At 46.0% G+C, this 26282-nt stretch overlaps 1 protein-coding gene across 1 annotated transcript in view; it reads right to left on the bottom strand.

Moving 5' to 3' along the window:
- The window catches only part of ANKRD22 (ankyrin repeat domain 22), a 30237-nt gene extending 9516 nt beyond the window's left edge, over window positions 1–20721 (bottom strand). The window contains exon 1 of the mRNA XM_020973644.2: window positions 20360–20721. Within this exon, the coding sequence (XP_020829303.1) occupies window positions 20360–20380 (21 nt within the window). The 5' untranslated portion in view covers window positions 20381–20721. The remainder of the gene's footprint in view (window positions 1–20359) is intronic.
- Window positions 20722–26282: the final 5561 nt, after the last annotated feature.

The raw sequence follows: 26282 nt of genomic DNA, 5'->3' as shown, positions 1-26282 counted from the left end.
TGAGGGAGAGGAGAGAAAGAAGCACATTTCTAAATATGTATGATATGAAACCAGTGTAGTGCCCCAGATTCCATTTGGAGTCAGAAATCCTGGGTTCAAATCACAGCTCTCCTCTGCTAAATTCTGGGGCTATGAAAGCAAAAATAATCCAGGCCTTCAAGAAGCTTTCATGCTATCGGAGGAGACAACATTTAATACATATATACATATAAAGTATCTACAGAACAGGAGAAAGGTAACCCTAAAGGAGAAGGCTCCAGAAGGACTTGGGAAATGCGTCTTCCAGAAGGTGAAACATAAAGGAAGCCAAGGATTCTGATCCAGAGTTGGAAGAGACCCTTGAGACTACCTAGCCCAACCTGCCAGTTTGTAGTTGAGGAAACTGAGGTGACATAGGCTTTCATACCCAACAAATTCAAAAAGAAGACAGATTTATGGGAAAATAAAAACAACAACAAAGTTGGAAAATTTGACTTTCATTTAAGAAATGAAAGAAGGCAATAGTTTGTAGACTACTCAGAAGTGTCATATCTGTGGATCATGAGTATTTTCTTGAAGAAAAGTCTCAGAAGGCACAGAGAATGCTGAGCACTGACCAGCTCACCAAAACCAGATTAACACTGTGTCAATGTACTGGAACCAACTCTGGAATTATTTCAGAATCAGCACTCTGTACAAAACCTCACCATCGACTTGTTGGAGCAAGGGTCAAAATCAATGCCCACTTAGATACAGATGAGAGGATGACACCACAGTCAATTACCAAGGAATTAACCCAACTTATTTAAATAAGCATCTGACTCTGGAAAATGAGAAATGGGTTAAAAATAAATTAATTCTCCTTATTACCTCTTTTCAAGAAGTTTAATCAATTGCTGCAGCAAGGAGGCAAAGTAGCCCAGAAACTATATGAACCACCAAATACTTGGTCATTACAAGGGCAGAAACATGGCAATCCAAGGGCATTCCATGGTTTAGCAGATAAGCTCATTTGTAGGACAATGTGTAGGAAGGTTTGACTCAGTATTGACTCACAAAATAGCAAAAAGCTGCCAAAGTAGTAACAGGAGACTCAACCAAGCCAGATCATGCCACGAGTATTTAGAGATGAAACTAGAAGGAAGAAAACAATGAAATGGAAAGAAGAACAGACTGTCCAAAATTTCTCAGGAAGTCTATTCGTGTCATTGATAACAATGGTGCTAACACATCTGAGTTCTGACCTTGGTAACTGATGTATGACTATGTAAGGTATGTAAGAAGATAAGTCAGGCAGAACGACCGGCCAGACACAGAATAAGCCCATGCTGAAGGTGACACAATTCCAATGTGCTCAAGGATTGACTTTTTGAGATATCTCCACAGACAGATTCCTTTTTTTTTCAGATCAAAAGAATGGAGAAAAAACTCATAGGTTATCTATCACCCAAAAGAGGCAACTGAAAGGACATTTACAGTTAGCAAACCATATGCCTGATTTCTTATTTCTCTAAGACACATGAGAATGAAGTACTTGAGTGTCGAGGAAAGCTGATGAAATATGAGAAAGGTCAAAGAAGTTATTTCTTAGACAATTCACTACAGCAGGCAATGAACACGTGATGCAAAGATTGAATGGAATACGATTCTTGCTCAGTGAGAAATAGTGAGTGTGAAGAATTCAGAGGAACATAGGGAGGTGTGTATGATCTGATAGAAAATGAAGCAGAGACGTGAAGGGGGCCTGTGGGTACAGAATGCTGCACACTCTCTTAGAGATAATCACTGTGTTGATTGACTTCACTTAATTACTTCTCTGTTATAAGGGGGTGTATCAGGAAATAACTTACATAAAAATCAAAGCCATCAATAGAACTTAAAAAAAAGGACTAAGGGGAAAAGTACAAAGGAGAGGCAGTCAAACTCAAGTTTTCTGTACTAAGCAGTGATGAAGCCTACTTTCTGCCTATCAATAAAGAGCTGGAGCAAGGTGGCTATGGTACAGAATTGTGCGAGAAAACTGGAGATGTGGCTGCTGGGTTGGTCGGATTTGCTTCACTGTTTTTCATAAGGCTCAGTAGAGGTGGGGGTATATGGGTAATTGATTATGATGTAAGAAACAGAAGGCATTGATAAATTTTTAAATATAACAAGGGAAGGGAGAAAAATTTTCATCTCAAAAGTATATGGAAAAAATAAAAAAAAAATTAAACTAAAATATAAATAAATAAATAAATAGAACAAGGAAATATACTCACTACTTTTTAGAATATGAATCACCAGTGCCATAATTGTTTTTGTGACTTTCTAAAAAGTGACCTTTGAAATTACTTGGTCATATATTTTAGGAAATGGAACCCACATCCCACAATCCTTTTTTTCTCTAGTGATTGTTTGGCCTCATTTTTTCACTCTGAAAGTTTATTTATTTGTTTACTTATTTGTCTGTTTATCTGTTTGTTTATTGCACTATCAGTGACAGAATGTTTGCTTCAATAAGAGGTCTGCTGGTTGGGTACTGCACTGGCCATAGTTGTCCCTGGGGCCCGTAGAGACGGCAATGGGAAGAGCTAAGCGAGAATGGGTGAACAGGAGAGGAAGACAAGCGAAGGCAGCGGGGTCCACCTCTTGAGTGGATGGAGGACACAATGACTTGCACAGTCCACAGTGGTGCCAGTACTTAGGATGTCAATGCCCAATATCCATTCCTCACAACCACAGGATCACGTACTTGGAGATAGGAAGACTTAGAAATCACCCCATCTAACTACCTCATTTTGCAAATGGAGAGATTGAGGATTTGAGAAGAGAAGTAGTTTGCTGAAAGCAACCTCGCTAATCATTGGCAAGCCCTTTGATACCAAATCCAGCCTCCTTCCCCCTGCATGGCATTACCTCCCGTGGACTTCCTGGCCCTATGACCTCTACCAGTGATTTAGCTCATGAAATATAGGCAAGGACATCATAATTTAACTCATGAAATGTATATGACTTGTTGTTTTCCCCTTGTGAGCCTCAGTTTCCTTCTCTGTAAAAAGAAGAGTTTGTACTGGGTGACCTCTGTTAAGGGTGACCACCCTTGACATTGGTGTGCTTCTGTGATGGACCATGCAAGAATCACAGATGACCACCAGGGGGCAGCACAGCCCTAGAATGGCCACCTCTACTTTCTAACTAGAAACCCTGTCTTCAGGACTGATAAAGTCATGCCTTGCTGGGGGAGAGGGAAGACAGCAGTGATGTACCCTGGTTGAGCTCCATAGTTCCTGACAACCAGAGGGCGTTGATGTTACAAAGGCAGCAAGTGAGGAAATCGTTAGGAAATCTTCATGTTGACCAAGATCAGCCTGGGACTACTTGAGGACGACCTGATAGTAAAGTTTACAGTTCAGACCCAGCAGGGCCCCCCAGAAAGCCTGAGAATGTCTGGCGATTGAGGAGTCTGAATTATCAGGTCTTTCTTGGGGCCTCTACGGAACTCGTAAGAGTAGGTCCCAAAAAGAGGGACCCCAGGCATTTTTGAGTTTCCTGAAGCACTTTACCGTCCACAAAACATTCCCACCACAACCACCCTGTGAGGCAGCTAGTAAAAATAGGCTCATTTCCATTTTAGTGACATAGTTGTCATTGGTTTGCGTCCTATCTCGCTCCCCACCAAATGGTGAACTTCAAGGGAACAGAGACTGCCCTTCCTCACCTTGTATCTTCCCTAAGGCCAAGCCCAGGAGGCTTCGCACAGTAGGTGCTTAGTAAATGTTGGTCAAGTTTCTGGGACACTGTCACCTCTCTATGCAGCCTTCCTTGGCTTCCTCAGCAAGAAAAGACCTCACTCTTCAAACTTTTCGCAGCACATTTCCTGGAGCTCCCAAGAGTTTCTTTTACTCAGCCTCATCGCCTCATTATTTGTAGGTTTTTCCTTCCATGTACTGAATCATAAGTTCTCAGACTGTGCTGAACCAATCTTTGCATCCTCAGTACAAGACCAGAGCCTCAAGCTTAGCAGGCACTTAATATCTGATGTTAAATTTAATTGTTGAATTGATACACTATACAGGCCACCTCCACTTCCTTTGCTCCCCTTCCGCTCTTGATCTACTATAATCTGGCTTCTGTCTGAGCTATTCACCTGAATCAACTCTGCTCAGGGTCATCAGTGATGTCCTAATGGCTAAATCCAGCCTTCCTCCTCCTAGCCAACACAATTGTCAGATAACACCCTTCCTCTACACATCCTTGCCACTGCTCTCTGGCTTCCAAGGGGATGTAAGTGTTCTTCCTTGTGGATGACACTGCTCAGGTTGCACCAAACCCCAGAACACTATACAATCTCTTGGAAACTCTCCGTAATCACTTGGAAGAGTCCAGCTTGATCATTCACACAGTGAAGACCAAGTGGATGAAGACTGTCTATTGTCCAGATTGCGACATGCATTTGGACGGAAACCTTACAGAGCTTGTGTATCAGGGACGGACAATACAGATGGACAACAAGTTAGGCCTGGAGTTGAAGAGCAGGAGGAGAGAGGACTGTATTCCCTTGGGGAAATTGCAAAGTTCTTTTAGTAACCTAAGCTTTCTACGAGAACAAAGACTTTCTTTTCATAGTATCCCTCTACTCATGTTGCTGGCTATATGACAATGAGATGTGAAACACAGCAGCCCCCAAAGAATTAAACCGAATATCACCTTGACAGTAGTGAAGAAGCCCGGTGGTGGGGGCAGAAGGTGACATAGAACCTAAAGGGAATTTCACAAAGCAAGGTGTCATCAAGGAATTATATGACAGGATGGGCTGGTCATGCGGCCTAGGTGAAGGGCTGTAGGTATTGGATAATAGTAAGCAAGTGAGGATGACCTCTAGCCTCTTTTGGTGAACCTGGAGTGAGTGTGGTCAACAGTCACCCAGGGTGGGTAAACATGGATGGGCTGTGATCTGCACCTTTGGAAGGAACATCCACATGAATCACAGATCCATTTGGACACTTGGACACTTGAGTATGGGGAAAGCACACGCTCGGCATATGAGGATAAATCAAAATGCAGTCTCTGTCCTTAAAAAGATGACAGTCTACTAGGATGGCAAGAAACAGGTCCACAAGTAAGAAAGCTCTGAGATAGGATGTGATAAGTGCACAGGAGGGGTCCAGGCAAGGCGCTGGGGGACAGCGGAGGAGGGAGAGCTCCCTTTCCACTGCGGCCCCTTCCTACATTTCCAGTCCTCCACACAGTCTACGTCCCAGCTACGCTGGCCTCCCGAGGTGCTGGTCCTCACACAACACGCTCCCTGTGTCTTCTGGACCCTGATTGTCCCCCACAGCTGAAGCTGTCTCCTCATCTCTGCCTCCTGGCAGCCTTCAAGCCTCAGCTAAAAGCCTGTCTTCAGCAAAAAGTCTTTGCCGTCCCCCTGCCTGCTGGTGCCTTCTCTCTGCTGATTGTCTCCAGTTGATCCTGTCTGTGTCTTGTTGGTCCATGGTTGTTTGCGTGCTGTTTTCCCTGTTAGACTGTGAGCTCCCTGAGGGCAGGAACCATGTTTTTGTTTCCTTTGTATCCCCAGAGCTTAGCACAGTGGCACATAGTACATAGTAGGTGCTTAATAAATGCTTGACTGACTCATTACTCTATCCAAAACTCCATGAGGTTTGCCAAGAGAATATAAGAATCCACACGTAGAGACACAGCGGGGTGTACTGGAAAAAAGGCTGAGCCTGGAGTCATGGGAGATCTAGGTTCAAATCCTGCCTCAGATATTTGCAAGCTGTGTATCCACAGACAAGTAATCCCTCTGGGCCTCAGTTTGCACACTTCTGAAATGGGAATAATAATACACATCGTACAAGCATTGCAGGACTGTTTAAAGGTCAAATACAATGATAGATGTAAAAGACTTTAGAAGTCTGTTATCCAGCCCCTGCTGGCTTCTATTAAAAGTCCCAGAAAAGACAGGCAAAGTTCCCATCCCTGTCCCCTCAGGAACCTCAGAGTCTAATGGGGAGACAACATATACATCATTATATACAAGTGGAGGCTGGGCAGCCTCGGGTGTTCTGGGTCCAGCCCTGCCTCGGAGGAGGCTTCCAGTACAAGAGCAAAGGTTGCCATTGGCCCGGTCTGTAGAGGGAGGAGAATGAAGATTCAGGAAATGTCCTGCCTCGGGTGACCAGAGAGTCACTGGTGACTGCTGAGAAAGCACTGGGGAGCCGGGTGGGAAGGAGGGTGAATGGAGAAAAGGCAGGCAGTGGGTGGAGGGCACTTGTGTGAAAAGTCTGACAGGAAAAACAAATGAGAAGGAGGGAGGGAGGGAGATAATGAGTCAGGCAAAGGGGTGTGTGTGTGTGTGTGTGTGTGTGTGTGTGTGTGTGTTTTTTTTCTCCAAGATAAGGGAGGGCTGTTCTTGTTTGAAGGCCACAGGGCGGAGTCACTGAAAAGTGCTGTGAAAAATGAGAATGGAGCAAAGTCTAGGAGAGAGTTGTAGGAAGAGGCGGAATTGAGAAAGGGAGTGGAGCAAATAAGCCTAGAGAGAGGGGGGGGGATGTTTCTTCCTGCAAATCTATGAGGAAACACAAGGGGACATTTGCGGCAGAGGAAGGATGAGCTCAGCAATGTGCCCTCTCTCAGGAGGGCAGGTTGTCTGCTGAGAGTCACTGCTACAAAACCTCTGTTAATGGCCAGCTCTATGCAATGGCACTGTACTCAGCCCTAGGGATTTGGAGGAAGAGCAGCCTGCCCCTCTAAGACCACACAGTCTACTGAGAGAAGAGGTCTTAGTGGAATTAGGTTGGATTTGGTACTGGAGCATTTAACCTGGAAAGGAAAAGACTTGGGGGGAAGTAAAGTCATCTTTAAATTTCTTTGTAAAAAAAGGTTAGCCTAGTTCTGCTCCGGCCCAGAATATCTGGGAGGAACTGGGGAAAGTTGTGAAGGCAGATTTGGGCTGGGAGTCAAGAAATACTCCCTGAGACAAGGGCTGGCCCAGAGCACAGTGGACTGCCTAGGCAGGGGGTGGGTCCCCTACTTGGGTTCCAATGTCACATTTACTTAGCAACTTCATATTTCCAAAGCACTTCACATCCACAACCTTGTTTGGTCCTGACAGCACCCCTGTGAGGTCTTAGATAGTATGTCCAAGAGTTATTGTCTCTATTTTACAAATGAAGAGACTGAGGCTGCATTAGGCTAAGTAGCTTGCCCCCCTCACAGAGCTAGTGAGTATCTGAGGTGGTTCCTTCTGACTCCAGATCCGACCATCTCTGCATCATATAAAAGCTATGTGTACTCTAAAAGGGGGTCTCTTTCCTCTTTAGTCCATGGCCAGTAACTTCGAACTCTGAGATTCAGCATCGAGATGACTGACCATGGAGCCCAGAATGGACGAGTCAAGTGTAGGCACAAGGGGGCGGCTCAGCCGGGCAAAGAGGTGGGAGTCCAGGAAATACAGGTGCCAGAGCAGGCCCAATACATGGCGAGGTGCAGCAGACAAAGGGACAAATTGGAGGGGGGTAAGAATACCAAATTTTAGGCCTTAGAATCTAAGGCCGGGGGGATGGTTATGCAGGGGCAGCTAGGTGATACAGTGGATAGAGCTCCCGACCCAGAGTCAGGAAGACTCACTTTTGTAGTTAAAATCTGGCCTCAGAGGCTTCCTAGCTGTGTGACCCTGGACAAGTCACTTTACCCTGTTTGCCTTAGTTCCTCATCTGTAAAACGAGCTGGAGAAGGAAATGGCAAACCTCTCCAGTATCTCTACTGAAAAAACCCAACTCACCAGAAGTTGGACACGACTGAACAATTGGTTATGCAATGAGTGGAGATGAGGGTCATTGAATGGGAGAGGTAAGACTCTGCAGGGCTAAGGTGGCCCATGAGTCACCACCATAAATGACGGTAATTACAGCCAGTTGTTACAGCAGGGTGGAGGGGGAAATGTGGGCTGGCGCTGAAGTTGCTGGGACAGGTGGACCTGGGCTGTGGAAGTCAGTAAGACACCGTGTGGAGGATACCGAGTGGGGCGGGGCATGTCCAGGCTAGAGTAACAGGCACAGAGAAATGGCCCCAAATCACAGTCACCCATTGGAGAGCTGGAAGGGACCTGGGAGGCCTGCACCTGACAGGACTCACGGCTCCAGCAGGTTTGACAAGTGGCCAGACCCAAACTCCTCCAGCTGCCATTTCAAGCTCTGAGATGGGGAGAACTGGCCAAAGAGCTCTAGTCCTTGGAGCAGCGGGCACGGCTTGCACTGCCCGCTGCCAGCACACAGGTATTGTGCCTGACCCGTTCAGAAATGCCGATCCCTGCTGGAATTCCTGCTAACTCAATTCAATGCCAAAAGCATGAGCACCATGCTTTTGCTTCTGGCACCATGGGGTCACGGTGTATGTTCAGGAAACTCCTGATGATTGATTGTTGTCCTCTTTTCTGTAGCATCCAGATCCTGCCCGAATTTTTTCAGGGTAAAGGGATCTGATGGAAGGAGTCTGGGGTGAGGGTGGATGGTGAGGTAACAGCAAGGTCCAGAATCACACAACCCAGAGATGGAAGGGCCCCCACGAACCCACCCCTGAGCAAGAATCCTTTCTACAAAATCTGTGCTGGGAATCCATCCAGATTCTGCTTGAAGGCTTCCAATGAGTAGAAACCCAACTACCCTTCCCCACGGCAATGACTGCCCCTTCCAGCCACGTCAAACTCCAGATCCCACTAAGACCCTCTAGAATCTAGCCCTAGCTGACCCTCCTCCTCTCAAGGCCATGCTCTTCACCTATGGACCACATCTGACTCTGCCTGAGTCTAGCTGCTTCAATGACCGACCACTGTTATTCTTCCTTCCCTCTCTCCCTTCTCTATGCCTCGGTTCACACTATCTCCTCTCTCCGCTTGCCTCCCTTTCTCCCCCATTCCGAAATCACTGTCCCAGACCCCAGGGTGCAGGGCATTGGGGTAAATTTGTCAGCCAGGTCATGTTTTCCACTACTGAGTTAGAAGGCTGCAAGCAGCCGAGGACACAGCCCTGCCCCACCCCCTTTGCTTTCCATCTCCTGCGGTGAACCACAACCACGCCCCGTGGGCTGTGTTTGGGGGACTGGACGGCAGCCAGTGCTGCCAATGATTCACAAATGAAAAGAGCCGTGGATTTGCCTTGCGAGCACCTGGGTTCAAATCCTGCCTCTGCCTTTCCTGACTGTGTGACCTCGAGTAAGCCTCTTCCCCTTTCATTTATGAAGTGAAGATAGTGACCCCGATGGCAGAGCCACAGGATGAGGGCTTTCGATAATCGCTGAGGTCACTTAGAGCCATTGTCCTGTTGGCCTCCTTCATGCATATTAATGCCTAATGCTCTGACCCTCCCACTTGAGGCTTTGGCAATATGGGATTGGGCGGATATGGGTCCTCCACGCTCCAGTGACGACTGTGACCCTTCGGCCCCTTCGGTTGCAGGAAAGGAGGGTGCTGAGGCTGATAAAATGTCAGCCCTGCTGATAGCCTCCGCCCTGCACTGCTCTGCACTCCTTGACGCCTATCAATGAGCTGCTGGATTCAGCTGCTGGTCCCAGGTGTGCAGTCCACCCGCAGGACTCCTTCGACCTGCGCAGAGCAGAAGCTTCTGGACTCAGGCAGCAGACTTCAACACTCTCTGTGACCAAGCTTCCTCTCCCTGGGGCTGGGATGCTGGGGGTGACAGTTCACCTCAGCAAACATTTATTCAGCTTCTCCGATGTGCCTGAACCCATGTCCTCTCCGTGCTCTGGGCTACTCCCTCCCACACTAGGCTGCGGAGGACATGCTGACCTGTGTCAGGAAAGGCAGTTGCCTCCCCTGAGATTTCCCTAGATCAGGAAATCCCAGGTCTAGACCCTATCTCTACCCCTGGCCCGAACTCTACCCGACACCTATTCCAATAGGAAGGACTGGGGAAGCAAAGTCCTCAAACCCCCAAACCAATAGTCCCTGCCCTCAAGAAGCTTACATTCAAAGAGGCAGCTGAAGTGGCACGTGGGGCTGAACCTGAGTCAAGAAGATCTGAGTTGAAATCCAGACACTTATTAGCTGTGTGACCCTGGGTTAGTCACCTAACCTCTCTTTGCCTCAGTTTGCTGTCTGTAAAATTGGGAACAATAACAGCACGCCTTCTAGGGTTGTTGTAAGGATCAAATGAAGTAATGTTTGTAAAGCCCTTGGTATATTGTAGGTGCAATAGAAATTTTCACTGTTATTATTATTTCTGGGGTGGTCCCCTCCCCCAGATAGACTGGTCCCTGGATAACAGACCCACAGCCCCTCCCCAAGCCTGTACTCAGAGCTTTCCCAGCTTGGTGAGGCCTGGCAGGGCTGGCATGCCAAAGGGTGTAGCCAGGCAGGAGGCACTGCTTTAAAAACAAGTGATTCCTTTTGCTTTTCCAGGTACAAGCCCATGCTAGAGATGCATGGTCTTTTAATTTAATCAAATGAAAATTCCCAAGTTGCTTCTATCCCTATGGGGGACATGCCCTCTAAGGAAGTGCAGGGATTTTTTTTACGTTGCCTAGAAGGTATAAGCAAGCTCCCTTTGCAGGCAGTGGAGGGGATCTGCTCCCAAGGTCTAACATGGCCTGGGCCCCTTGGACTGACTGCTGGCTCGAGGCCTCAGGCTGAGGCCAAGCTAGCTTTCTGGAGTCATGGTCTTGACCACAAGGGCCAAGAGCTCAGGCTGAAGGTCCTCCTACCAAACATCTAAATACATAGTTCTAAGGGGATGTAGAACGTTGGAAAGGCCCTCGGAGGCCTCTGGTCTCCCCAATAGAATGTAAGCTACTTGAAGCAGGGACTGTTTCAGTCTTTGAAGGCACAGGCTTTAGCACTGTGCTTGGCATATAGTAGGTGCTTAATAAATGCTTGTTCATGAACTGATTGGTGTTGTCCAGCCTGTACCTGAACAAGAGACTCTTCTACCACTTATCTGACAAGGACTCAATCAGCCTTGGCTTAACAATGTCCAGAGGCAGCCCAGGCCACTTTGGGATTGCTACAACGGCAGCTGCGTTGTACAGTGGACAGAGCCTGGGGCCTGGAGTCAGGAAGCCTCAGCTTCCTCATCTGTAAAAAGGGGGCAAATGATAGTACCTCCCTCCTAGGGTTGTTGTGAGGATCAAATGAACTAACTTATGTAAAGTACTGTGGAAATCTTAAAGCATGAGGTAAATGCTCATTGTTGTTGTTACTATTACTGTCGTTTTTATTCATTGGCTGGCCCGAATCTGTCTCTCTAAAACTTCTGCCTCTCCCTCCTGGTCGTGTCTAACCCACCTCCATGGCAGTTGCCCTTCCTAGCCCTGAAGACCCCGACATGGCCCGGTAGATCTTCTCCAATCAGTCCTCACGAGGCAGATTTCTCCGGGTCTGAGTTACCCTATTTCCTTCTAAAGGTGGAGCTGAAGTGAAGGAAACTCACAGGGCATCATCCATTGCATTTGCTCATTAGCAAAAAGCTGAAAAGGGGATTTTGTTTACAGAAGATCAGTGGGGTACTGGAGCCAGCTGAAACAGGGCTTTAGAAAGCTGATAGTTAAATTTTCAGAGAGTGTTACACTTCACATGTCAGCAAAGGCTGATTGAATCAGGACTTGATATGTTGTTTTGTTGATTGTCCAGATTTAAGAAAGGAAGAAGAAAATATTAATAATTAATCATGATAAAAAATAATCATAATTAATAGTGTGGAAAATATTACCAATTAATAATAATAATAACAATAAAAAGTGTGTCATGAGTACTTTTTTTCAGAGATATGGTCGTTAAACATTTCCCAGTATGTCCTACAGAGGATGGCCCAAACACAAGGATCTGGGGGCCACAGCATTGATAAATGTGGCAGGATTCCACCTTCCTTCCCTCCCCAGGATTATACTTCAATCCTGCAAAAACATTAGCTGAGATTTTGACATCTCTAGAAAAAAAGCCTATTCCAGGGTCTCATCATCTTTAACTGTCAGAAAATTCTTTCTCAGGAATACCTTACATCCTTACTGGTGTAATAAGAGGGGCAGTATGGGACAGTTGATCTTCTGAAAATTGCCTGATGTCTCTAGGCCTGCCTCGGTTTCCTCCTCAGGAAACAATGTGAGTATTAGTTTTGCTCAATACAAAAGTTTGACGTTTCTTTGTTTTTCTTTCTTTTTTTCCCAGTCGATGGGGGACAAAAAAGTTTGTTAACTGAAAAACATAAACATTTACTTTAAAAAATAATAATAAAATAGGGGTTTTAACTAGCTGACCTCTAGGGTTCCTTCCAGATTTAAATTTTGGTCCTGGGATTTGTTTCAGCCAAATTAGAGCGTTCCAAGCTGACCAGGAAGCCATGTGACAAAAACATCATCTGAGTTCATGCTTTGGCAAATATTTATCAACACACATTGGCTTCTAAATTAGATGATTTCCCAGGAAAAGAAAGCCAAGAGTGTTAAGAAATATGTCCTAACAACGAGAACCCAAAAGAATGGGCAGGAAGTGAGAAGACATTGGGAGGTAGTGAGCTCCCCAGTCACTGAAGGTCTTCAAGCTAAGCTGAATGGCACATGTCTAGGAGAGGATTCTGATTCAGGTAGAGGTTGGACTTGACGGTCCTGGATGTCACTTCCAAATTAGAGGTTTAAAAATATTTGACTTTTACTGTGAATGGTTTGAAGAAATGAGTTACCAGTGAGTAGCCTTCAGAGAGGATAGAATGAGTGTGGTGAGGAGATGGGCCAGTTCCAGTGGGTGGGAGGGGGGAAAATACACTGAAGTCTCTCTCAGGGCCCCTGTTCTTTACTCACAATTCTGACAGGCTTTCATGGGGCTGCAGGAACAACCACCCTCCTTCCAGCAAATAAATTAAACAAACTCTAAATATTCATGTAAATTTAAGGCAGTGCATTTGGGGGCAGATGGGTGGCTCTGTGGGTAGAACACTGGCCCTGGAGTCAGGATTTCAAAACCTGCCTCAGACATGTACCAGCAAAGTGACCCTGGACAAGTCACTTTGCCTCTGTTCACCTCAGTTTCCTCATCTGTAAAATAGGTATAATAACAGCACCTATTTCTCAGGGTTGCTGTGAGATCAAGTGAGATAATTATTGTAAAGTGCTTAGCACAGCGCCTGGTACATAATAAGCCTGGTACATAAATATTACCTGTTGTTATTATTAAGTCCATCAAAACATGCACTTGAGCACATGCACACACTCGCACACATGCACACTCCCGCACACATACACACACGTGCCCCACCTGAAGGGAACCATATGACAACACAAGAACGCTCTCCTTTACGTGACACTATAACGTGCACAAAGCTACGACTCAACAATATGATCTCAGTTAATCCTTAAAACAGCTCTGTGAGGTAGGTGCTATTGTTATGCCCATTTTGCAGAGGAGGAAACTGAGGCTGAGGGGCTAAGTAATAATAATAATAATAATAATAACAATAATAACTATAACATGATCTAGTCCTTTAAGGTTTTAGAACCACTTACAATTAGTATCTTATTAAGTGACTGCTGTTGGTGTCTCTGGGTCCCGGTGTGGTGGTCTACCCACTGCACCACCTCGCTGGCCCAAGGCTGAGGAGGTCATAATAAATTTGTTCTGCTCTTCCATGGTGGGCAGAACTGGGGGGGTGGGTAGGGGTAATGGGGCTGGGACAGATTGCTAAGGGGCAAATGTCCAGTGAGATCAGGAAAAATAAGAACTCAGCCTGAAGATTAGAAGCCCCTAAAAATGGGTCTGGCTGCCCTTGAAGGGAGTGGGCTCCTCCTTCCTGGAGGTCTTTCAGCCAAGTCTGGATTTGCTGGGTACGTGGTGGAGGAGATTTTCAGTCAGACTTGGTCAGGGCTAGCCGAGGGCTCTCTCTGCCCTGAAGCTGGTCCTAAAGGGCTGCTTACAAACAGTGCCTTACTTCAACAATTCCACAAAACTGTATTGTCTCCCCAGTGCCTTAACCCAAAGGGATGATGTTAATGGTGGTGCTTCCAGGCAGTCAATACCTCTAAATCTCAGGGTGTGGGCTGCTGCCTAAAGCCAGTCCTTTCCAGAACCTGATCCCATCCCAAAGTGGCTTGGTCTAATCTTCAGGTTGAACAGAAAAGAGACTTCTGGGAGACTGCCCCCAGCTGGCAGAGGCAGGAGAGTGGCCGTCCTATATTATGAAGGGCCCAATGCTCTGTCCCTCTCTCTGGAGCAGGCATCCAAGATCATGAAAGTGGGGCACGCCCTGCCTTTTGGCCCCTCTTCCTTGTGAGAGCCTTTACTTGGCAAAAGGTCCCTCCAGCCTTGGGAGTGGCCCAAAATCTCTGGTCCAGAGCCCAGAAATTAGGGGCTGATCCTGTCTTTCCATTAGCAAACCTGGCAATGATGTTAATACACCAGCCTCAGGACTAAGAAGACAAGAGGAGCCTGCCCAGAGGGCACAGCAGGCTGTGAGGTTCAAGCCCTGGCTCTGACTCGGGTTCCCTAGGTGACCTTGGGCATCTCACTGAAGCTCTCTGACCCTCGGTGTCTTCCTCAGTCAAACAGCCACTCACTTCCCGTGCCTCACAGGGCTTTGTGAGGGAAGTGCTTTGGAAGCCACTGTGCGTATGGCTGGGCTGTGGCTGTGGGGTTCTCCCATCAGCTTTAGCTCCTTGGAGAAGAGAGCAGGTGCTCTGGCTCCTCATTGCCTCCCTCCTTCATTCCAGCATCTACTGAGGACTCGCTGACGTCATTGCAACCAACATTCAGAGCTGGGAGGGACCCTTGAGGTTGTCAGGTCCCGCACCTCGTATTACGCTTAAGGAAACTGAGGTTCCTAGAGGCCAGGTGACTTCCCAGGGTCACACAGGGAATGTACCCATGGGCCAATCTTCAGGGGTCCTGGCTACACCTCCCCCACCCCTACCCCCTGCCATGCCAGGCAGATCCCTGCAGGCCCTGAGCATCAGGGGCTGAGGGAGGCAGGTTGGTAAGAAGTGGGACAAATCCACTGACTCTCCCCCACCCCAAGGGCCAGGGGGGATTCCCACCGACCTCCTCCTCCCTGACCCATCTTCAGCACCGGCTCCTGTTCCCTGGGGGCTCCTGCCCTCTCTGCCCTGCTTCTCCTCCTGCCTCTCAGGTCATGGTCTAAGCCTTTACACTGTCTCCTTCTATCCTGCCCTATAGGAAAATAGAAGGGGAAGGGGATAAGAGGGGGCTGATAGAAGGGAGGGCAGATCAGGGGAAGGTTATTCAGAATGCTCACTGTCTTGGGGCAGAGGAGGGGTGAGATGGGGAGAAAATTTGGAACTCAAAATCTTGTGGAAGTGAATGTTGAAAACTAAAAATGAATATTGAAGTAGACTGCTTCCTTTCCCTCTTCCTAAGCATTTGTCCTCTCAAGTGCCGCCCTGGAGCCTCTTCTCTTCCCTCTCTATTCTCTTCATTGGCCCCAGATATCCAGATGGTGAGCGCCTCATGGGACCACTACACCTGGGCGGGTTCCAGCCGCTCCACATCACGCCCCAGTCACCATCTTGCCACAAAGTGTGTACCTTTTCAGGTCCGCAGCCAAATCAAATCAATACCACCCTAGGTACTGGCAAGACTGTGTCAGCCTCCTCCCCCACCACTCCACTGGGCATCACTGTAACCTTCCAATCCAGAACAGCCCTCTCCAGCCGTCCATCCCCTATACGTGTTGTCAGTCAGGCAGTACCCGAGTGCCCAGAGTGCTGAAGTCAGAAGACTAGAGTTCAAATCAGCCTCAGCCAATTCCTAGCTGTGTGACCCTGGGCAGATCAAGTAACCGCTGTCTGCCTCAGTTTCCACAGCTGTCAAAAGGGGATAATAATAGCACCTACTTCCCAGGGTTGTTATGAGGATGAATAAGATACTCTATGTAAAGTGTTTAGCTCAGTGGGGGCACAGAGTAGGTGCTATATAAATGTGAGCTATTGTTGTTATAATATAAGCTTCCTGAGGACAGGAACCATCCTTTTCTGTTTGTGTCCCCAGCACTCAGTCAATAGCCAACAAGCATTTCTTAATTGCTCACTCTGGTGCCAGTGGGCAGTGAGGTGTCACGCTGGCTCTTCCATTCTCCCACGATCTGCCCAGGCTCAGAATCTTGCACTCACCTTTGACTCTTTTCCCTGCATTACCCTATATGTTTAATCAGTTTCTAAAACCTGTCAGGGCCAACACCTCTCCTTATCTCTCCCATCTTCTCCTCCTCTTGACAATACATTAATGTAGTCCCATTACCTTTCACCTGGGCAGCTTCAAGAGCCTTTGAATTGAGCTTTCCCCATAGCTACCTTGCTCAGTGACCTTCAACAACTCTACCCTACATGGGAAAAATATCCTTCTCAGCCTCACACTGAAGGGCCCACCCCCAATCTGGCTCCAACCTCTTTTCCCAGCTTTATTTCACCTTTTTTTCCTTCATGCACAGGTAGACTGGAGCCAGTCTGGACAGTTAGCAGTTCTTACATCTCATCCCATTTCCATGTGTTCCTCCAAGCCTAGAACAGATTCCTTCTGCATCTCCACCTATATACATTTTTCTACAAGGTAAAACTTGGGGACTGTCTCCTTCCTCCATGAAACCTTCCCAGGGTTCCCCAGCTAGAAATACCTCCTCCAGCCCCAATCTTGCCCCCCTCATAAATGAGGGGGTCAGAGTAATTGACCTCTGAGGTTCCTTCTCGTCCTAAAACAATGAGCCTAAGATTCTATGACTTTTCCTGGACGTGTCTAACATTGTAACTTGTGGAGTGTAAATCTACGGACTTCATTTATCCTCCTCGCAAACTGGAAGCTCCCCAAGGGCAAAGACTATGTGACATTTTAAATCTGCACCCTCCCCATGGCTGATCATGGAACACTGACTATAGCTGATGCTTCAACAATATTTGTTGAACTGAATTATTTATTGGATGGTCCCTGACCTCAGAAAGCTTACAGTCATATAAGAAGTTAAGAAAAAACAACACAAGAGGCATCATAGGAAAATAGATTCTAAAAGACTTGAATGGGAGAAGGTGACTCTGAGCTTAGTATCCCGGCATGCCAGGACGTCTTCAGATACTCTCAACCACCCATAAGCCACCTGCCCCATGCATATCACACCCACCAACCCAGGGAAAGTCAAACGCTGCGGGTCAGAGGAGGGGAGGGTGAGGTGGTGGGGATACTTCTGCCCCACGGGGAACAGCCAATATTTGGCAGCCCTTCACTATGAGTGAAGACAACAGTGGACAGCCCACAATGGAGCCTCTGACTCAGCTGAACAGCTGGCCACACTCCCAGAGTGCAATGGGCTGGCTGGGGAGGTAGGGGCACCCTCACTGGCATGGGCACTGGCAAACGTGGGATGACCATGTGAGAGAGACGTCTTGTCACTGCTTCTGAGATTTTATAATTTTTCTGTAGTTACAGAAAAACACATTGTTTCACATCTGGACAGGGAATCTCAAAAAACCATCTGTTTCTCTGGTTGATGAAGGATTGATTTCTGTGAATAACATAAAAGTGGGGAAAGGGCTTTTGGAGGCCACTAAGGCCAAGCCTTCATGTTAGAGAGTGGAGAACAATGAACAACAAGAAAACAATCAGAACTACATGATTTAGGAGCCCAACAGGCGTAATACGCAGGTCTGTGGACCAGGCCCAGAGAGAAACAAAGGACCTCAGAGCTAGAAGGGGCCTCCCAGGCCACCTGGCCCAACCCGCTCCCTATACAAGTGACAAAATGAAAGTCAGAATTTGAACTCAAGTCATCTGATTCCAGAGGCTGAGCTGTTTCCACCAGATGTCATAGTATTTGGAGAACTCAGCTTGGAGTCAGAAAGAGCCAGGAGAATGATGTACATGAGGTCTTCAATAACATAAACAAACAAAAAACTCTGGATAGCAGCAGAACTCACAGCAATTACAATGACTAGAAGATATATGATGAAATATACTTCTCTCGTCTTGGAAGAGAAGTGGTGGACTACAGGTGCAGAACGCTGCATACACTGTTGGAAATGGTCACTGTGTTAGTTGATTCTATTTATATGTCTTTGTTGTTGTTGTTGTTAAGAGGGGCAACTTCCACAGGGAAAATGATTCTGATGTCAAACCAAAGGCCTCAGTAAAAAACTTCCTTCAAGTTTTTTTTTTCAAGTGAAGTGACTTTCTCAATTCAGACTCAATTCCCCTAAAGGGGAATACCTTTATTCCACCATAGGGGTTCCTGGTACTCACCCACGGTTTTGTTAAGGGTGTCCAATGTCAACCTCCATGGATAGAGGATGTTTGGGAAGATAACACCACATATAAGAGGGGACTGGTGGGTACATTTTGTACCCTGGATAGAGGACTCTCCATGAGATGAACATGGGTCCACGGAAGCATTGAAAAAAGGATTCCTCTCGTTGCTAATGAAGGAGAAACCTACCTTTTCCCAAGTGGCCCAGCCAGGGCCACACTTGGAATTCCTTGTTTCCTCTGCCCACTCGAGCCCCCCACAACCCTCAGAGCAACACCAGGGCTGCTGTTTCCATTGTTGAATGAACTGTACATCAGAAAGGTATGACTATTTTGATGGTCTGGGCAGAAAAAAGAGCCATCATGCAGCAAGGCCCTGAAGAGAGATAAAGAGACTGGGCGCCTGCCTGGGGTAAATAGAGACATAGAAAATGAGCCCTGGGCCACATCTGGAAAAGGAACTATGGAGTCTGAATGCAGCTCGAAGCATACTAGTTTCTCTCTTTTTTTGTTTTTTTTTCTCATGGTTTTTCCCTTTTGTTCGTATTCTTCTTTCACAACATGACTAATGTGAGCATACGTGTATAGCCTCTGTCAGATTGCTTTCCATCTTGGGGAGGAGGGTGGGGGGAAGTTTAGAACTCAAAATCTTATAAAAGTAAATGTTGAAAGATAAAAATAAATTTAAAAAAGAAAGCAAGCGAAAGAGCCCCAGCCTCTGGAAGGAGGCTCCAGAGGTTTATGGGGCTCCTCTACGCAGTGCCAATGCAATGTGACCCAACTGGTTGGGGAAGTGGCTGAGTCTGGGCAGGGAGGAAGGAAAGCCTGGCTGATAGTGAGGGCAAGCTGCCTTTTTTTTCCTCCTGCAGTCTCTCCTTCAAAGTCGTCCTTACTGAAAGTTAACTTGTATTTCAGGAAAAAAATCATGTGAATGCAGTGATTGAGCAATTCAAAGAGAAGGGATGGCTTCAGGTTCTACAAGAGGCAGTGAGGATGCTGGCTCCCACCTAGAGAATGTCTGCATCCTCTGGGCTTCTGGTGGCCCCCTTTTTAAGGCATTCTAGGGAAATGGGTCCAATTGTGTGTGGACATTGAGGCTCCCCAAACCAGGACATCAAATAGTCCCAACACTCAGGTGGAAGATGAAGAACTGAAGCAAGCCTCCAGATGACATGACACCACTGTGTAAAATATCTAAATGTTGGTGAAAGTCCAGATGACTCCTTCTCCCGCTTTCCCCTGGACTTCTGATGTTGAGAAGAAACACCCTGGAATCTCTAGTTGGTAGAGACAGAATGATTCTCAACCACATTTAGGTGGCAAAGCTTAGGATGAGAGGGACCACTGATCAGCAGATGCACACATCTGATCCAACCCTCATTTAACAGATGGGAAACTGAGGTCCAGAGAGAGGTGAAATGATTCCAAGGTCACATGGGCAGTAAGTGGCGTAAGACCTTAGTATGTTAAGGTCCATGGACCCCTGTGGATAAACTTCAGGGGTCTATAAGCTTAGAGAGGAGGGATCATCTTTTAATTCTCATTCACCTCTAACCTAAATTTAGCACTTCTTTCCATTGTGAATAGAGGCACCAACCATCATTCTAAGAAGGGCTCCCTAAGTTTCACTGAAATACAAAATGGGTCCATGATACACAAGAAAGGGATAAGGACCCTGTGTATCTCCTTCAATATCCTCCTATGTATCCAATGTATAAATAACCCTGGTCTCCTTCAATATCCCTTCTCTTGACAGAGAAGGAAACTAAGGCCCAGAGAGGTAAATTTACATAGGCAATAACTGGCCAAGATAAGACTGGAACCCAGGCGCTCTGGCTTCAGAGCCAGCCTCTCTCCATTCTATCCCACCCCCGGCATAAACAGACAAGCAGAGCTGACTTCACCAGCTTACACAGGTAGGAGCTTGGTTCCTAAACTCATTTCCCGTTTTTCTTTAGTTGAGTAACACCATCAAGAGGTCAATTAATTTCCTGTTGTAAAAAGGAACAAGATGGATAAAAATACGAAGGAGGATTTTTGTCAAATCTGACACAAATTTCCAAAGTAAAAGAAGTGAGAGAAGACCATCGAAAGGAGAAATAGCCACCCCCGGGGGACTGACGGAGCGGCAGGGAAAGCGGGAAGGCTGTGAGATCTTACCTCGGAATAGAGGATGCCCATGGTGCTGACTTCGGCGCCGCCCGGAGAGCCCCCGCTTGCTTCAACTCTCCTCCAAGTGTCCTTAGGCTGGCTCCGTTTTCTTCCAATTCACATAAAAATCCTCCGGCAGAGGTCGCGCCCAGGAAGCCCGAACGAAGATCTCTCAGGGCACCAGACCCGAGCTTCAGTCACCCAGTGGCCGGAGCGCTTTCCCAGTCCTTGTGCACAGACCGAGCCCCACGTCCTTCACCGCCCAGCCCAGCGAAGGAAAACCCAGTGGTAGCTCACCACTGAGCAGACAAGCCCTTCCAGGTCCTGCCCAGAGAAGTCTGTTTCTGAGTCATCGTCAGCAGCAGGGATGGCTGCCTGCCTGAAGCCAAACACATTTGGTGGGGAAAGAAAAGTCTTCACAGGGACGGAGCTATGGGATAAAAGACGCCAGGGGGCCACAGCTGAATTGGGACCCCGGGAAATGTAGGAGTTGGGATTACTAGAATCTGCCATGGCCCCCTAGTGCCTTGGAACGAAATGATAACGTGGATAAAATGCAATGATAGTAAAATGCTTTGCAAATCTTAAAATGCTACAGAGATGCCAGCTAGTGTTGTAATTGTTACATGTATATGTATATGTATATGCATATGTATATGTATATGTATATGCATATGTATATGTATATGTATATAAACTGTGGACTGGCATAACACACTCTATCTCCAGCCTAGCTTTCTACTGAGATCACATTAATCGCATTAATATTTTACATGCAGCCCTTCTCAGGTACCTCCAGGTTCCTGTTACCTGTTGCCTCATTTATTTATTTTTATTTCACTCTACTCCCCATCTGAAATATTCTATGCAGACTAAGTCAGCCAGTGCATGAATTCCCAGCACAGAGCTTTAATTAAAATGGCACGGGCAGATGTCTATGGGAATAAAATTAGAAGAACAATAAAACAACTTCGTGTGAGAGATTATAACGACCAACCTTGGTTCCCGAGAAGAAGGAAGGAAATGATCCTCCCTTCTTTCATTGGAAAGGTGGGGGGCTCTGGGTTTGGAGTGTTGCATATACAGTAAGACAGTCACTAGATTGGTTTTGCTGAACCGTTTTTCTTTGTCATAAGGGAAGACTCTCTGTTGCAAGGTTGAGAATTATAAGAAGCATTAAAAATGTAACATTAAAATACATCAATAAAACTTTTAAATTAGTTCATTAAACTAAGACAGCAGGGTAATAATGGGACACTGAGTCAGGTATTACAAGCTTTTTAGCACCTTTTCACAGATGACTGTTACCACCTACATCGGTCTCCTGGCAGGGGCCGATCTCATCTTCCCATTCTTTCTCTAAGAAGCTTGTAAAAAGTAACTCCTGGCACAGGGGGTTGGGGAAACTCTCTGCAGTCCTTATGACGGGTGTTTTCAGCATGGGAACCAAAGGTTAAAGAGCACTGACCATCTTCTAATAAAAAGACTGGGCTCCTTGGCCTGGGTCCCAGAGCATCATGAGAACTCTACGCTGTGACTTCTTCACCCTCCTGGTCCAAGCCTGCACGAGATACTCAGACACATCTGCCATTTTCTTTTTCTTTCTCTCCAGCTAGATAGAACTCATCCCTCTCTAACCATGGCTCTTGCCTACTAACGACTTTCCCCAGTGCTTTTTCAAAACCTTCTGCCCTTGGAAGCTTCTCATATGGCAGTTTCATACATAGCCTCCTGAGGGCTATGCCCCCAAAATGAGCACAGTTTCTGGTCTTCTTTATACCCTCACAATTCATCCCAGCCAAACTGCACATTGAAAGCTTTGCAAGCGTCTGCCTGATCTCACCCTGTTCTCTCCTGCTTTAGAGCAATCAAGTGCACTCCCCTGGCCACTGAATGCCTGGAAGGCACATTTGCTTTGCGTTTGCCTGGTAAAATCTGTTTCTTCCTTCAAAGATTAGTTAGTTAGCTTATGTTCACCCTCCTCCAAGAAGCCTTCCGTGATCCCCAACTGAAAAGATTTTCTTCCTCCTCACATTTCTCCAGGTTCTGTCTGAATCTTTTCTTTAACCCCAATACATGCTGCATTGTATTTTACTCATCTATGAATATGTCCTGTCTGCCCACCTCCACCACCCCACTACCCCAGTAGATTACTAGCTTTTGGAAGAAAAAAAGAGAAAAAGACATATTTATACAAAAAATATTTATAGCAGCTCTTTTTGTGGTAGCTAAGAATTGGAAGGGATGCCCATCAATTGGGTAATGGCTAAAAAAGCTGTGAAATATGATTGTAATATAATATTATTGTGCCATAAGAAATCACAAGCAGGATGATTTCAGAAAAACCTGGAAAGACTTACATGAAACTGATGCATAGTGAAGTGAACAGAACTAGGAGGACGTTGTATACAGTAACAGTAACATTGTTTGATGAAGAATTGTGAATGACTTAGCTATTCTCAGCAATGCAATGATTCAAGACAATTCCAAAGGACTAATGATAAAGCATACTATCCACCTTCAGAGAAAGAACTGATATTGATTAAATACAGACTGAAGCGTGTTATTTTTAACTTTTTTTATTCAAGTCTTTTTATACAAAATTACTAATATGGAAATGTTTTTAATAATTGCACATGTATAACCTATATCTGATTGCTTACCATCTCAGGGAGGGGGAGGGAAGGGAGGGAGGGAGGGATAGAATTTGCAAATCAAAACTTTAAATATAAATGTTTTTTTAAAAAATTTTAAAATAAGTACTTGGAAGTCAAGGGCTATGTTTATTCATCTTTGCATCTCCCCCAAGCACCTACCACAGTGCCTGGTACAGAGTAAATATTCATTGAATGTTAGTTGGGTGAAGGAATATATGAATGAATGAATGAATGAATGAATGAATGAATGAATGAACGAAAACGCATGAGTCAATTTTCCCTTCTGTAAGATAAGAAAGCCAATCCATCAATACACACTTATTAAGAACATTCATTGTGTGCCAGGCACTGTGCTAAAGCCCTAGGGATACAAAGAAAGGCAAAAGACAATCCTTGCCCTCAAGGAGCTTACAGTCTAATGGGGGAGACAAGTTGCAAACAAATATATGCAAAGCAAACTATATATGGGACTAATAGGAGATAACTACAAGAAGGAAGGCACTGGAATGAAGGGGAATCGGAGAAAGCTTCCTCTAGAAAGTGGAATTTTAATTGGGTCTTAAAGCTGGGGAGGCAGTAGGTGGAGATGAGGAGGAAAAGCATCCCGGACATGGGAGACTAGAAACCAGGTCCCCCCTGAGTTCTGTCTGGGACTATTTCCTCTCCCACCACCACCTCACCCGCACCCCCACCCCCACCCCCATACAACCTGCAGACAATGACTGACCCTCCTGGGCTAGAGAATTCAAATCAGGAAACTACAAAGTATTTAGAGAATGGAGTTTGAGCGTTAAGTTCTCGAAAGGGACTGAGGATTTTACCTGGACATGACTCCTCAGGTAGAAGCAATTCGGTTTTTGATTTGTTTTGCCTGAAGGAAAGGCAACGTGATAGATAATGTGTTAGAGGTTTTGCCTCAAGTTCCAGCTATCAAGCTATCAAGACTAAATAAATAGTTCAAACAAGGAAGTCAGAGTGGAGAAAAGAATCCGAGTTCTGAGGCAGTGCTGCTTAGGGGAGAGCCTACTGGACTTGAAATGAGAAGGACGGGGTTCAAATCCTGCCTCTAACCCTCAGCAGCTGTGTGACACTGGGCAAGCCATTTGTTTAAAATGGGGATAAATAGTACCTGTGGTACCTACCGCGTTCAGCGGCATGCTGCTAAACGTTCTCTGGAGAGAAGAGGTACAGGGCTACAGGCATTTTAAGTTTGTTCGCACTTTCTCCTTCACTTTCTTAAGTGTAAACTATCCACAAAATGATCACTCAGTCCCTGGTTTGGGGCATTTGTTCGTTTCTGAGGTGCAAGTGCAAATTCTATCGGCTTCAGGAGCGCGCTTGGGCACTGCGACCTTGCGCTCTGCCGCAGGGATTTTGGCCTCATAGGTGAGCTTCCCCCTAATCTTGCCCAGTACAGGCCTCCATGTTATTTCCTCACCATTTGTAAGGCGCGCAGCTACACGTTAGCCCTGTCGCTTACCCCCTGCCCTCTTTCCAGCTCTTGCTTTTATATGTAGCTTCCAGCATTAGAGTGTGAGCTCTTGAGCCTACAGGGACAGGACTGACTGGCTTGCCTGAATTTAGGTCTTTTTTTTTTTTCCTTTTGTTTGTATTTGTAGTCTCAACCCTCAGCACAATGCCTGGAATTAATATATTGCGACTAAATGTTGGCTCTATCTATCCAATCTATCTATCTATATATCTGTCTATCTATACAATCTATCTATCTGTCTGTATATCTATCCATTTACCTATTTATCTATCTAATCTGTCTATTGTAGACCCCTCTCCAAACCATTGTGAACACCAAGACCTGAGAAAGGCCTAAAACCTGGATTGGCCAATCAGGATAGACATTTCAGCCCACTCTGGACTTAATCTACCATAATGCTTTGCACTGTGTTGCTCTCTGAGCGAACCCAAAATGCCCCTTCTTGTGTCAGCAATTACAGGACTGGATGAGACTGACCAAGAGCATTCTTCTGTATATGACCACTAAGAAGCCTTGACCCAGACACTACCTTAAATAGCGGGACTTATCTTAATCTTTTATGGACATACACTGTATTATGTTAATGGTAAAAGAAGCACAGGCATACTGGATCTATAATGTCAATCGACTCTTATCTTGTTGTATTTACAGTCTATTCACTTAAGAAATTCCTCTCTCATATCATGGTTAAACATTTGGCGACCATCATTTTGGCTGACATAGGCATCCTGAGCCAGGGAGGGAGAGAGGGGTGAGAGGGAATTGCTCTGAACATATGAAAATCCTCTTTGTCTATTTTTGGGTTCATTGTCTCACAATGAGCTCCCATGCATATCTCTATATGTATGTTTTGCAAGCTTTGAGAGAAATAAACACGCATATTCATCCTAATTTTGTTTGTCTTTCTAAGAATGAACTTAGTAATGGTTGATACTATTTATCATCTATCTATCTGAATTGCTAATTAATTTATGAAATTATGAGATGGGGGGCAGGTATGCCTGGTTCTTCAAGGACTCTCCGGGAAAGACCATGATGGCAATAGGGAGTGAGGCTGTAATCACACAAAGGCACAGAGGATGCAGGGGTGAACAGGAACAGAGAGTACAGGGAGATAAGGTGTGTGTGTGTGTGTTGGAGTGAGGCAAGATGGAATGGGATGAAGGATAGGATGGCAGGCAGTGATGGGGAAGGGGGAGAGGCACAGAGTTTCACTCACATGACAAGGATCAGAGTTGAGGGCGAGAGGCAGCATAGACCAAGGGACCAAGAGGGCTGAGAGGGGAAGCTTGGAAGTCTTGTTTCTATAGTACTTTTGTAGGGGAACAGACTAATTATTGTCCGTGCCGCCTTAGGATTAGTTACTAGCATGTCTGCATCCTCTCCAAGTTATCAGTGACATTTGGTGTTCCACTGCTCTTACTGCATGTCTGGAGTTTATTGGAGGTTTACAGAGCATAGGAACAGATGTCCTGGCAGCAAGGGCTGAGAGGCTTCCCCTGATCCAGCACTGATTACCAGGATGTGATTATGTATGATGCAATTTGTAAATTACACTCCTTTGATCTTTGGGACAGTCTGTGTGGGACTTCCAGGCTCCCCTATGCAATCTTACTTCTGGCTATTACTACTTTACACTGGCCACTTATAAACTTCCTATACTGACTAGAAGGGGGTGGGGTGGTCAGGAGGACCAGAACAAGATATAATTTTGACACATACCTATCGACCCATCCATCCACTGCCTAATTACCTATTATCTAAGTCTATGTCTGTCTATCAG

The sequence above is a fragment of the Phascolarctos cinereus genome, unplaced genomic scaffold (genome assembly GCF_003287225.1).
Source record: "Phascolarctos cinereus isolate Bilbo 61053 unplaced genomic scaffold, phaCin_HiC Scaffold_3;HRSCAF=262, whole genome shotgun sequence".
NCBI classification, from domain to species: Eukaryota; Metazoa; Chordata; class Mammalia; order Diprotodontia; family Phascolarctidae; genus Phascolarctos; species Phascolarctos cinereus.
The sequence above is the reverse complement of the archived record's forward strand: the minus strand, read 5'-3'. Positions and strand labels throughout refer to the sequence as shown.